This window comes from Carcharhinus amblyrhynchos, chromosome 22 (assembly GCF_965287045.1).
Source record: "Carcharhinus amblyrhynchos chromosome 22, sCarAmb.v2.hapA, whole genome shotgun sequence".
NCBI classification, from domain to species: Eukaryota; Metazoa; Chordata; class Chondrichthyes; order Carcharhiniformes; family Carcharhinidae; genus Carcharhinus; species Carcharhinus amblyrhynchos.
The window spans coordinates 46,807,391-46,821,277 of NC_137345.1; the positions used below are offsets into that span (position 1 = coordinate 46,807,391).

At 45.4% G+C, this 13,887-nt stretch overlaps 1 protein-coding gene across 1 annotated transcript in view; it reads left to right on the forward strand.

Annotated features, from left to right (window-relative positions):
• Positions 1 to 13,887, forward strand: part of LOC145357118 (differentially expressed in FDCP 6 homolog) — a 156,605-nt gene that overhangs the window by 76,389 nt on the left and 66,329 nt on the right. The window contains exon 3 of the mRNA XM_080210267.1: positions 11,606 to 11,791. Within this exon, the coding sequence (XP_080066393.1) occupies positions 11,606 to 11,791 (186 nt within the window). The remainder of the gene's footprint in view (positions 1 to 11,605; positions 11,792 to 13,887) is intronic.

Sequence of the window (13,887 nt, forward strand, 5' to 3'; positions counted from 1 at the left end):
GTGACCACAACACCACACAACCCTGCCACAGCAACCTCTGCAAGACATGCCGGATCATCAACATGGATGCCATCATCTCACATGAGAACACCATCCACCTGGTACATGGTACATACTCTTGCAAATCAGCCAATGTTGTCTACCTGATACGCTGCAGGAAAGGATGTCCTGGGGCATGGTACATTGGGGAGACCGTGCAGACGCTACGACAATGAATGCATGAACACCACTCGGCAATCACCAGGCAGGAGTGTTCTCTTCCTGTTGGCGAATAATTTAGCGGTCATGGGCATTCGGCCTCTGATCTTTGGGTAAGCGTTCTCCAAGGTGGCCTTCACGACACACGACAAAGCAGAGTCGCTGAGCAGAGACTGATAGCCAAGTTCCGCACACAAGGACGGCCTCAACTGGGATCTTGGGTTCATGTCACACTATTTGTAACCCCCACGACTTGCCTGGGTTGCAAAATCTCACTAACTGCCTTGGTTGGAGACAATACACATCTCTTTAACCTGTGCTTAACCACCCCCCCCCACCACTCACATTGTCTGTACCTTTAAGACTTGATTACCTGTAAAGACTCGCATTCCAACCATTATTTTGTAAATTGAGTTTGTGTCTTTATATGCCCTGTTTGTGAACAGAACTCCCACTTACCTGATGAAGGAGTAGCGCTCCGAAAGCTAGTGGTGTTTGCTACCAAATAAATCTGTTGGACTTTAACCTGGTGTTGTGAGACTTCTTACCCCAGTCCAACGCCGGCATCTCCACATCAATGCACATAACCAGCACGTCTTTCGGGAGGAAACCGGGGCACCCGAAGGAAACCCACGCAGACATGGGGAGAACGTGCAGACTCCGCACAAACAGCGACCCAAGCCGGGAATTGAACCTGGGTCCCTGGCGCTGCGAGACAGCGGTGCTAACCTCTGTGCCACCCATACTCTGGCGACAAAATAATTTTGTTGCCAGATTGGAGTAGAGAAATATTTCTTGCCATCTGTCCTAAGCTTCACCACGGTACTTTCAACACACTGCCCTCAGTGCTCTGGATAGCACAGACATTGGTTTTAGTTCTGTGGAGGTGCTTCGGATGAACTGAATAGCTGATATTACCCACATTGATTCCTTGTATTCTCTTTCCCCCATCTCCCAGACCTTAAGTCTTTCCTGTTATCTAGTTTAGTTATTACAAATTAATTGACATGGTCTACTTTGTTTCCTATATTCATGACTCCCACCCCGCTGTTTTGCTTCTGTAGACTTGACATTGATTTGCTTTTGTTCTTCAACAGTTCAAGCTTTGTGATTTGTTGATCCTCATTTAATTTGCCGAGAGGCATTGATTGGCTTGCCTTGGTTTATTTATTTCGGGATTAGAATTTGGAACCAGAAATAATAGTAGGAGGGATTACTATTTAAATGGTGAAAAGCTGCAGCATGCTACAGTGCAGAGGGACCTGGGGGTCCTTGTGCATGAGTCGCAAAAACCCAGTCTGCAGGTGCAGCAGGTGATCAAGAAGGCGAATGGAATGTTGGCCTTTATAGCGAGGGGGATAGAATATAAAAGTAAGGAGATCTTGCTGCAACTGTATAGGGTACTGGTGAGGCCGCAGCTGGAGTACTGTGTGCAGTTTTGGTTGCCGCACTTGCGCAAGGGTATTTTGGACTTGGAGGGAGTGCAGAGGAGGTTTACTAGGCTGATACCGGAGATGAGGGGGTTAGACTATGAAGAGAGACTAAATAGACTGGGTCTGTACTCGTTGGAGTTTAGAAGGCTGAGGGGGAATCTTATAGAGATGTATAAGATAATGAAAGGGATGGATAGGGTAGAGTTAGAGATTCTTCCCGCTCAGAAAGAACAGCAGGACTAGGGGGCACAGCCTCAAGATAAGCGGGGGGGGGGCAGTTTAGAACGGAGTTGAGAAGGAATTTCTTCACTCAAAGGGTGGTGAATCTCTGGAATTCTCTGCCTGTTGAAGTGGTGGAGGCTACCTTGCTGAATATATTTAAGTCACGGGTAGATAGGTTTTTGGTAGGCAAGGGGATTAAGGGTTATGGGGAGAAAGCGGGAAAGTGGAACTGATCCACTTCAGATCAGCCATGATCTTATTGAATGGCGGGGCAGGCTCGAAGGCCTACTCCTGCTCCTATTTCTTATGTTCTTAACCAATGAGGTGCCTTTAAATCTGGCATATTTAGCTTTTTGGAAAGTTGTCTGTAAACACCAGTCACTATCTGCTGGAAAGTGTTTGCTATTCGAATGAGCAACCTCGTCACTGCTGAGGGAAGGATGAAGATTTTGGGAGAGTTGTTCCATTTGGACATGTTCCAGTTTAACTTTGCAAATATAGTTGGGAAATGTTTGCTGATTTTTGTCTGTGTGTGATGTACAGAACTTCCTGCTCAGGAGAGTTTAGTTGGGGCTGAGAATTCTAGTTCACTCCCTCTTTTATTGCAGCACATTTTGAAACTGTTTGCTTGTTTGGCGATGTGTTTCCAGCTTAGCTTTTGTGTGGCGTTCTCTGAGTGAACAAGTCTGGACAGTGGGAGGAATAACTGTTTGGTTGGGTCGCCTCCTTCAAACTCCCAACGTAAGAGGCTGCAGTTTTCACTTGGTTGGGCCCATTTTCTCTGCAGGCCTTGCCTGAAATCTGGGTAACCAGCACAGAAGGTGGGGCATTTCAAAATGCTAACTCCACTCTGCACCAGCCCTGGCAAAAACATGAAGTTAGAAGTGGCCAAACGTCCTTCCACATCACCACAACCTGGGTGAAATAATCACATTGTGCAGCAAATGCTAAAAAACGCAGCAGGTCATCGGAACAAGGAGCAAATTGGACTCTAAATGTTAACTCTCTTTCTCACCCCACAGATTCTGCCAGAGTTTTTCCAACGTTTTGTATTCCTATCCTCAACGGGGCTTTCCCTTTGGACGTCCATCTCTGATCAGGGGATGTAGCGTCCTGTTCTGTCTCATGTGGAGTGTTTTTGTAATAAGTTCAAAGCTGACTGGTTGTGGCTTCAAATAATAATTGGTTCAATAACAATATATATGATAGGGTTCTGACAGAATTGCAATACTGAATTCTCTGTCCTGACTAGCGACTCTGTCCACTCCCGTCCCAGGACACAGTCTGGAAGATGAACCGGATTAGTTCATCTTGGAGTCACAGAGGTTTACAGCATGGAAACAGGCCCTTTGGCCCAACTTGTCCATGCTGCCCTTTTTTTGAAAAGCTAATCCCAATTGCCCGTATTTGGCCCATATCCCTCTATACCCATGTATCTGTCTAAATGCTTTTTAAAAGATAAAATTGTACCTGTCTCTACTACTACCTCTGGCAGCTTGTTCTAGACACTCACCACCCTCTGGGTGGAAAAATTGCCCCTCTGGACACTTTTTCCTTCCTGGGTGGCCTCTCCAGAGGGTCTGGCCCAATCATGTGACCCTCCAAGTATCACCTCCTTACAGAGGCCGTGTAACCACAGTTTTATACTCCAGATTTCTGAAGGTCAGTGGATATTGTCACGCACCATGTTATTGGAAGGATGTGATTGCGCTGGCGGGGGAGATTCACCAGGACGCTGCCCTGGGATGGAATATTTAAGTTATGAAGAAAGGTTGAATAGGCTTGCGTTGTTTTAGTTGGAGCAGAGAAGACTGAGGGGCGACCTGATCGAGGTGACCTGAAAGACGTGGACAGAGTGGATAAGGAGCAGCTGTTCCCCTTAGTTGAAGGGTCAGTCACGAGGGGACAGAGAGTCACAGAGGTTCACAGCATGGAAACAGGTCCTTTGGCCCAAATTCTCCAACTGCCCTTTTTTTTAAAACCCCTAAGCTAGATCCAGTTTTGGTCCATATCCCTCTAGACCCATCTTACCCACGTAACTGTCTAAATGCCTTTTAAAAGACAAAATTGTATCTGCCTCTACCACTACCTCTGGCAGCTTGTTCCAGACACTCACCACCCTCTGGGTGAAAAAATTGCCCCTCTGGACACTTTTGTATTTCTCCCCTCTCACCTTAAACCTACATAGGTTCAAGGTGAGGGGCAGGAAGTTTAGGGGGGATGTAAAGGAATTTTTTTTTACATAGAGGGTGGTGATGGTCTGGAATGTGCTACCGGGAAGGGTGATAGAGGCAGGTTGCCTCACATTCTTTAAAAGTACCTGGGTGAGTATTTGGCACATCAGAACAGTCAGGGCAATGGGCCAAGTGCTGGGAAAATGGATTAGGGGGAGGTGAGGTATTTCTTGCGTGTTGGTGCAGACTCAATGGGCCAAAAGGCATCTTGTGCACTAATTCTATGATTAGTTTCACCTTTCTTTTTCTTTCACTGTGTTCATTCCTTCATCCTTCAGTCTGGTTAAAGGGGTACAGAATGGCTGGACCTGGTTGCTGTGGTCCTGGGTGCCCTGGATCCCTCAGCTCTCACCCTCGGGAAATAGTTACGGAAAAAAAGTTAAATTGTGGCTCTCAAAAAGAGTTGGATATGAAGACTGAGTTTGATGGATCCTTGACTGATAAGGGAATCAAAGAGTATAAGGAGTAGGCAGGAGAGTAGAGACTACAAACAGATTAGCTGTGGTCTTGATGGCCCGAATGGCCTACTTCTCCTAACTCAATATGTTTGTATGATAAACACTTGGAGCGAAACAATCTTCTGGGGGATGGATGGGGAAGTGGAATCTTTTGCGTTGCTCTTGCTGAGAGCAAGCATTGACAGGATGGCTCAAGGGTCCAGGGGTCTGGAATGAGCTGCCAGAGGCAGTAGTAGAGGCGGGAACAATTTTGACTTTTAAACAGCGTTTAGACAGTTACATGGGTAAGGTGGGTATAGAGGGTTATGGGCCACACGCGAGCAATTGGGACTAGCTTAAAACTGGTGGCATGGACAAGTTGGGCCAAAGGGCCTGTTTCCATGCTGTAAACCTCTATGACTGTAGATGGCTTCCTTTATGTTGTAACCGTACAATGGTATGACTCTATGAAAGATGTATAATGTTAAATGTGCAAGGTCAAATCTAACCATCGGCAGGCACCATTCGATATCCTGCTACAATAATATCTGGGCCCGTGTGGCAGAGTTATCAGTTGTTCAGTAACATTAGCTGTGGAGCATATTTCCTCCCATCCAATTGTAGCAGGCTCCATTCTCAGTGTTTTCTATTATGGTCAACAGAATGTTCACCAATTCTCGAGTAGGCTGTGCACCTCGCCATGTGCCACCCTTTCCGTTGAAGTACAGATAGGGTGGGAATTTCAACTCCCCACGCCCCCCTTCCATCAGTGGGAGTGGCTCACCATTGGCCACTGATGGGATCTTCCAATCCCGCTGATATCTATGCCATTTTGCACGTCACGTCTGTCCCACCACCAGGGAACCCTCCGGGGGTGGGGGGATTGCCACCTTCAGCGGGACTGGAAGATGCTGCAGATGGGAAGGGCAGGAAAATCCCACCCACAGCCTAAATCTATCTGATCTGCCAAAGGCAGAATGCGTGGTAAGATACCAAGCCTGGAAAAGAACTGTTGAACTTTCTCCACTTAGATGTACTGCAAGTCAGATCTTCGATGGTCTGTCACAGAGACTGTGGTTGTGGAGACATGTACTTAGATCTGCACATGCTTTCACTCAGTCTGCATTTAGTAACTAGCGGCTGCTGTGGAGAAATAAAGGATGTATGTGTTGACCAGAATGCATTGTCACTCCGAAATCTGTGCCAAAAGCATCTGTTGTGTTAGATCAAAGCAATTCAGAGTGTGAGATAGCTTTACGGTGTTAGTGTGTGTTATATTGTCAAATTCAAATAGACCCACTTCATTTTCAGAGAAAAGCGATTTTAGTTTGCTAGGCGTGATGAGAATTGAATTAGTAACAAGAATACAAAATGTGTTGGGTAAAAATATCTTCTTGCGTCCCTCATGCATGTTTTGCCATGGGTCAGTGCTGTTTACTGTCCCAACCTGTAACTATCCAAAAATGTAAATTGCCAACTTTAAAATCTGAAAATAATCTTTGACGTCAAACCCTACAATTGGAATATAGAAAAAGGAAAAAAACAGAACTTTATATTGTAATTGGTGGAAGAGTTGGGTGGAGACAGTGGGTAATATCCCTGAACTAGTAAGAAGGTCGGGGGACATGGAGTTGGGGGTAGGGTGTTAGCGTGGATAGAGGATTGGTTGTCAAATAGGAGGCAGAGAGTGGGGGTCAATGGGTGCTATTCGGATTGGCGGTTGGTGACTAGTGGGGTGCCCCAGGGGTCGGTGCTGGGGCCTCAGCTTTTTACCATTTATATAGATGATCTGGAGGAGGGAACCGAGTGCAGGGTGTCGAAATTTGCTGATGACACCAAGATTGGGGGAAGGCAAATTGTGCAGAGGGTGTGGAGAGTCTGCAGAAGGATCTAGATAGGCTGGGTGAATGGGCCAGGAAATGGCAAATGGAATTTAATGTTGGCAAGTGTGAGGTGGTCCACTTTGGTAGGAAGAATGGTAGGAAGGACTATTACTTACGTGGCGAAAAACTGCAGAAGGCGACGGTGCAGAGGGACCTCGGGGTCCTTGTGCATGAGTCGCAAAAACCCAGCTTGCAGGTGGTCAGGAAGGCGAATGGGATGCTGGCCTTCATAGCGAGGGGGATTGAATATAAAAGTAGGGAGGTCTTGCTGCAGCTGTATAGGGCATTGGTGAGGCCGCAGCTGGAGTACTGTGTGCAGTTTTGGGCGCCGCACCTGCGCAAGGATATTTTGGCCCTGGAGGGAGTGCAGAGGAGGTTTACTAGGCTGATACCGGAGTTGAGGGGATTGAGCTATGAGGAGAGGCTGAATAAACTAGGCTTGTACTCGTTAGAGTTTAGAAGAATGAGGGGATATCTCATTGAGACGTATAAGATGATGAATGGGATGGATAGGATAGAGGTGGAGAGACTCTTCCCGCTCAAAAAAGACAGTAGGACTAGGGGGCACAGCCTCAAGATAAAGGGGAGGCGGTTTAGAACGGAGCTGAGGAGGAACTTCTTCACTCAAAGGGTGGTGAATCTCTGGAATTCTCTGCCCGTTGAAGTGGTGGAGGCTGCCTCGCTAAATATTTTTAAGACGCGGGTTGATGGGTTTTTGATAGGCAAGGGGATTAAGGGTTATGGGGAGAGGGCGGGAATGTGGAACTGAGCCACGACAGATCAGCCATGATCTTATTGAATGGCGGGGCAGGCTCGAAGGGCTAGATGGCCTACTCCTGCTCCTATTTCTTATGTTCTTATTTCTTATGTTCTTATGATTTCAGGGACCTGCATTCGAATCCCATCGTGGCAGCTGGTGCAATTTAGTTTTAATTTGTAAATCTGAAGTTCAAAGCTAATTTTGGTGTTAGTGACCATAAAACTATCATCCATTTGTCATAAAAACCCTTTCGGTTCAATATTGTTTTTGAGGGAGGGAAATCTGCCATCCTCACCCGGTCTGGCCTACTTTGACTCCAGACTCACAGCAGCGTTGTTAACTTTTAACTGCTGTAGGAAATTGCCAAGTAAGCCATTTGTTTTGAGGGCAAATAGGGTTGAGCAATAAAAACAAAGAAAATTACAGCAGAAGAACAGGCCCTTCGGCCCTCCAAGTCTGCACTAACCATGCTGCCCGACTGAACTAAAACCCCTCCCTTCCGGGGACCATATCCCTCTATTCCCGTCCTATTCATACATTTGTCAAGACGCCCTTTAAAAGTCACTATCGTATCTGCTCCACTACCTCCCCTTTTACCGAACGCTCATAATCCCACGAAAGAATCATTTAAAAAGATATTTCAATAATTTATTCAGTGTGGAAATGAAACGAATGAGCTGTGGCAGGTGTGTGTGACTTAGAACATAAGAACATAAGAACATAAGAAATAGGAGCAGGAGTAGGCCATCCAGCCCTTCGAGCCTGCCCCACCATTCAATAAGATCATGGCTGATCTGTCGCTGCTCAGTTCCACTTTCCCGCCCTCTTGTGAGGAAAGTATAAGATCAGAGACTTTGCAACTAGAAGGGTGAATATATTTATCATTAAAACATTGCAAATCTAGAAGCAGTGGCTCACCTTTATGGTCTTTGTACATTAGTTATTAAAATATCGTGAACAGATACAAAAAAAATCGTAAAAAAGATTAATGACCAACTAGCTTTTATATCTAGAGTTACCAGAATACGAGGGGTAGCAACAATGCTCCATCTATACAAAGCTGTTGTGAGACCATACCTGTAAAGTTAAGTTCATAGAAACATAGAAATCGTAGAAACCCTACAGTACAGAAAGAGGCCATTCAGCCCATCGAGTCTGCACCGACCACAATCCCACCCAGGCCCTACCCCCATATCCCTACATATTTTACCCACTAATCCCTCTAACTCACGCCTCTCGGGACACTAAGGGCCAATTTAGCATGGCCAATCAACCTAATCTGCACATCTTTGGACTGTGGGAGGAAACCAGAGCACCCAGAGGAAACCCACGCAGACACGGGGAGAATGTGCAAACTCCACACAGACAGTGAGCCGAGCGGGGAATCGAACCCAGGTCCCTGGAGCTGTGAAGCATCAGTGCTAACCACTGTGCTACCCTCAATACCACACTGTAGGAAAGGCGCATTGGTCTTGGGAGGAGGGCAGCTTAAAATTACCAGAATGATACCTCAAGACTTAAATTAAGAGGTGAATTTACACAAAGTTGGATTCTATTCCCTGAAACATTGAAAGTTAAGGGGTGATTTGATTAAATATCATTGAAAATTATTAAAAGGAAATGATAGGGTAGATGGTGAGATGGCTTCAATGGAAGGGAAAAACATGGCGTACAATAGGTGGCTAATTCAATATTATCCGTGTTACAACTTCACTGAAAGTTAAGGTGACCCCAATGGGTGTTTCTGAGATACTTATCCTGAGCATGTTATGTCACCATATTTCAGCCGCAGTTTGAGTTAGCATTACCATAGCTACCACATTGCCTGTCCATGTTGGCTGCACCAGGTTTTAGTCCAACCTATTTATTTGATAATATACTCACAAGCTTTCGGGGTTAGCCCCTTCGTCAGGTGAATGGAGAGCTCTGGCCTCAGACAGAGCATATAAAGCACAGACAGTTTAGAGATTACTGATTAAAATGCGAATCCTTACACCTAACCTGCTGTTCAAGACCTGAAGTGGCTGATAATGTGAGTGGAAGGAGCACTGATCACAGTTTAAAGAGATGTGTATTGTCTCCAGACAGTACAGTAAGTGAGGTTTTGCAAACCCAGGCAAGTCACGGGGGTTACAGATAGTGCGACATGAACCCAAGATCCCTGTTGAGACCGTCCTCATGTGTGCGGAACTTGGCTTTCAGTCTCTGTTCAGCGACTCTGCGCTGTTGTGAGTCGTGAAGGCCGCCTTGGAGAATGCTTACCCGAAGGTCAGAGGCTGAATGAGCATTCTCCAAGGCGGCCTTCACGACACACGACAGCGCAGAGTCGCTGAATAGAGACTGATAGCCAAGTTCCGCACACATGAGGACGGTCTCAACAGGGATCTTGGGTTCATGTCGCACTATCTGTAACCCCCGTAACTTGCCTGGGTTTGCAAAACCTCACTTACTGTACTGTCTGGAGACAATACACATCTCTTTAAACTGTGATCAGTGCTCCTTCCACTCACATTATCAGCCACTTCAGGTCTTGAACAGCAGGTTAGGTGTAAGGATTCGCATTCTAATCAGTAATCTCTAAACTGTCTGTGCTGTATATGCTCTGTCTGAGGCCAGAACTCTCCATTCACCTGACGAAGGGGCTAACCCCGAAAGCTTGTGAGTATATTATCAAATAAATAGGTTGGACTAAAACCTGGTGTTGTCAGACTTTTTACTGTGTTTACGCCAGTCCAACGCCGGCATACCCACATCATATTGGCTGCTTCAGGAACAGAGCTTTATGGGAAGCACAGAGTAACAGAGTAACACAACACAGAGTAACAGAGCCCTGTAACAGAGTAACACAGCACAAAGTAACAGAGCCCTGAGGTTTCTCAGGTTGTAATGCTGAAGGAGACCTCCAGTACTGACCCCACTGGACTTGGCGATGCCCATAAGAGGACACCTTCATCAGCCATGTGAACCGAGTGCCATTTTGGGCACATCTCTGGCATCTGCCAGGCCCAGCTTGCAAGAAGCTCTGGCACCTGATTCCTGGGGAGGCAATTGTCAAAGACACTTCTTATTCTGTCTTCAGTAAATGGGCCAGTTTCCCAACATCTTACTAAAAATTCAGCTCGCGTACCTTTTTGTGAAGGCCATTAGGCCTCCACTCAGTCAGCGTACCGACTCGGAGTGAGGCCCTAACTGCAGCGCGTGTGGGGAATGCAGAATCTGCACGTTCCTCTTCCGACCATCACTTTCCTAAATATAATGGATAGCGATGATGTCTTAACCCTGACAGGAGTATTATCAAACAGCGTTTGACATTCAGCCTCGTAGGAAGCTATTAGGATAAATGACCAAACGCTTGGACAAAGAGAGAGGTTTTAAAGGAGGGAAGAGAGATAGAGAAGCAGAGACTTTTAAGGAGGGAATTCCAGAACTATGGGCCTTAGCAGCAGAAGGTATAACCACCAAGGCTGGGGCAAGGCCAGAACTGGAGTAGGGTTGCAAGGCTGGAAGAGCTTACAGAGATGGAGAGAAATGGGATTATGGAGGGATTTCAAACTAAGAATAACTGGGAGCCAATGCGCATGGAGATGAGGGTGAATGGGATTTTTTTAGGACACAGCAGAGTTTTGTGTGACCTTAGGGAGGTCATGGAGGACGAAGGTTATGAGGCCAGCCAGGAATGTCCTGGAATAGTCAGGTTTCGAGGGAAGTATTTGCAATAGGTCCTCGAAGTCAGAGTTCCTTCACCAAAATCCCTTTATTTACAAATCTGACAACCGCTGGCAGAGAGTTTTCAGTGAGCAATCTACACTCAGAGCCCCAGAGGAACTGATACTTCGGTTAACTATAACGCAAGAGATTCCCTGATTGGCCCATCAGTTTGGGGAGTTCACCAGGCCAACCTCAGTTACCTGATTAAAGTCATTACAGTGTTGATAAGCGTTGGGCAGTGTAATGGAGATGAAGATAGTGACGGCACAGATACGTGGTTGGCAGGGCTTTTCAGAATGAAATAGGGCAAGAAAAGCAGAAGTTTTGGCTCTGAGAAGTAATTGAGGAATCCCTTTCTGAAATTTGTTCAAATGACCCGTCGTGGAGTCAAGAAACTAGAAGCAGGCTTGCAAAATGTGACTGATTTGTACTCGCCATTCTGATTTAGCCGGGATGTCTCAATATTGTGGAAAAGTAATCCAAACAAAAACAATGTATTTCAGATATAAAATCAGCTGGTAATGGAATGCTGTCTTACGTTGACGGGTTAATCGTGGATGTTCTGACCAAGGACAGGAAAGGCGTATTTTACTTGAACCTATGGCTTAGACACTTTATTGAGGGGGCTGACTTTTCCTGTTGTGATAATCGTGTGAAAGGAAATGTGCTTTCAAATTGTGTGCCTGGTTACAGTGACTAAAAGTAGATGCTGAATATCTGTCTCCCTTAGGTTGAGGAAGGTGCCTTTGTCAAAGAAAACTTTGATGAGCTGTGTTGGACTCTGTCTGCTAAGAAGAACTACAAACACGACAAGAATGGAAACTGCACACTGTCTGACCATGACGCCTTCAGGTTATGGTGCCTTTTCAACTTTCTCTCCGAGGACAAGTATCCACTAGTGATGGTTCCTGACGAGGTGAGAATTTTGTCAGAATTATTTACAGTTGAGTTGGTTTCAGAGGAATGTATTTCCTTGATTAAATGCTGTGGACGGGGCCACTGCTTTTTAACCTTGATTTTTGGGCGTGGGGATAATTTTGTTTTTGTCCACTAACACTTCTACGTTGATGAGAGTGACAGTGGCAGGAGGAACTTGCTTTGCTCCCTAGTATTGATTGGGTGAACTCCTCACTCCTGTTGGAGCAGATCTGCCCTCGTTCAGACCGAGAGAGAATTTGATGTAGTGCGCGATGGATCCTATTTCCCTGTACAACCTGGTAGAATATTAGTGCCATTTGGCTTATTTTACATTGCGTTCCTTCTTGTTTCTAATTTGATTGGGGTGGGGGGGGGGTGGTGGGGTGCAGTGATGTAGTGATATTGTTGCTGGATTGGTAATCCAGGGACCCAGGGTAACGGAATGCTGTCTTACTTTGATGGGTTAATTGTGGATATTCTGACTAAGGGCAGAAAAGGCGCATTTTACTTGAATCTGTGGCTTAGACAGGGTAACCCATGGGTTCGAATCCCACCGTGGCAGATTGGTAATATTTGAATTCATACTTAAGAGTTTAATCATGATCATGAAGCTATTAGCGATTGTCATTAAAAAAAATTTGATTCACTAATGCCCTTCAGGGAAGGAAATCTGCCGTTCTTACCCGGTCTGGCCTACATGTGACTCCAGAGTCACAGCAAAGTGGTTGACTCTCAACTGCTCTCAGGGATGGGCAATAAATGCTGGCCCAGTCAGCATTTCATCCTCATGGACTAATTAAAAAATTAGCCCTTGATTTGTGTTTGTTGGATGCTGGGATTTCTGTGCATATTGAACTGGAAGACATGGGAACAGTACTGAGGATCTTAGTTCAGAAGATCAGGATGTACCATTGGTTTGAGTAGAGATTAAGGAATAGCAAAGATAAAAGTAAGTTACTTGTGGGAGTTGATGGACTCCCCTGCCAGTTAGCTACACTTTGGGACATGGGAATAAATAATAGAGGACTTGCAAGAAAGATAATGCAATAATCATAGGTAGTTCTGGATTGGATGAATCAGATTAGCAAAGGTAGCTTGGAGGATGAGTTCATTGATTGTATTCAGGAGAATTTCTTAGAGCTTGTTCTAGAACCAAGGAGAGGCGATGGCCTAGTGGTATTATAGCTAGACTATTAATCCAGAAATTCACCCGATGTTCTGGGGACCTGGGTCCAAAGCCTGCTATGGCAGGTCATGGAATTTGAATTCAATAAAAAATACCTGGGATTAAGAACCTACTGATGGCCATGAAACCATTGTTGATTGTCGGAAAACCCATCTGTTTCACTAATGCCCTTTAGGGAAGGAAATCTGCCGTCCTTACTTAGTTTGATCTGCATCTGACTCCAGAGCCGCAGCAATGTGGTTGACTCTCAACTGCCCTCTGCAATGACCAAGCAAGCCACTCAGTTCAATGGTAACTAGGGATGGGCAATAAATGCTGGCCAGCCAGCGACACATAGTCCTACAAATGAATAAACGACAACCAAGTCAGAGAGCAGGTTACTCGAGACCTGGTAATGTGTATTGAAACAGGATTGATTAATGAGCTCATAGCAAAGGACTCTCTGGATAACAGTGATCATAACATGATAGAATTTCACATTCAGTTGCATCTCAAATTTAAATAAAAGGTAAAATTGCCATAGTCCCAGTTGACCATAGGCTGTACTTTGAGGAGGAGCTGACTGGATCATATCTCAGGCAAGGAGTAAGGTTGAGAAAGTGAGCCTATCATAAATAACCTCCTCCAGTATAGGGATTGAACCCATGCTGTTGGCATCGTTCTGCAACACAAACCAGCTGTCCAACCAACTGAGCTAAACCAAATTTAAGTATACAGAATTGCAAGGTTATGAAGCTAAAGTGAACTGAAAAAAATAGGTTAAAATGACAGTAGAAAAACAATGGCAAACATTTAAGGGGATACTTTCTAACTATCAGCAAAGATATATTCCATTGAGGAAAAAAAGGAAATTGGGGTTGATGTCAAATACCAGATCTCATTAAATGGCAGAGCAGATTTGATAGGCT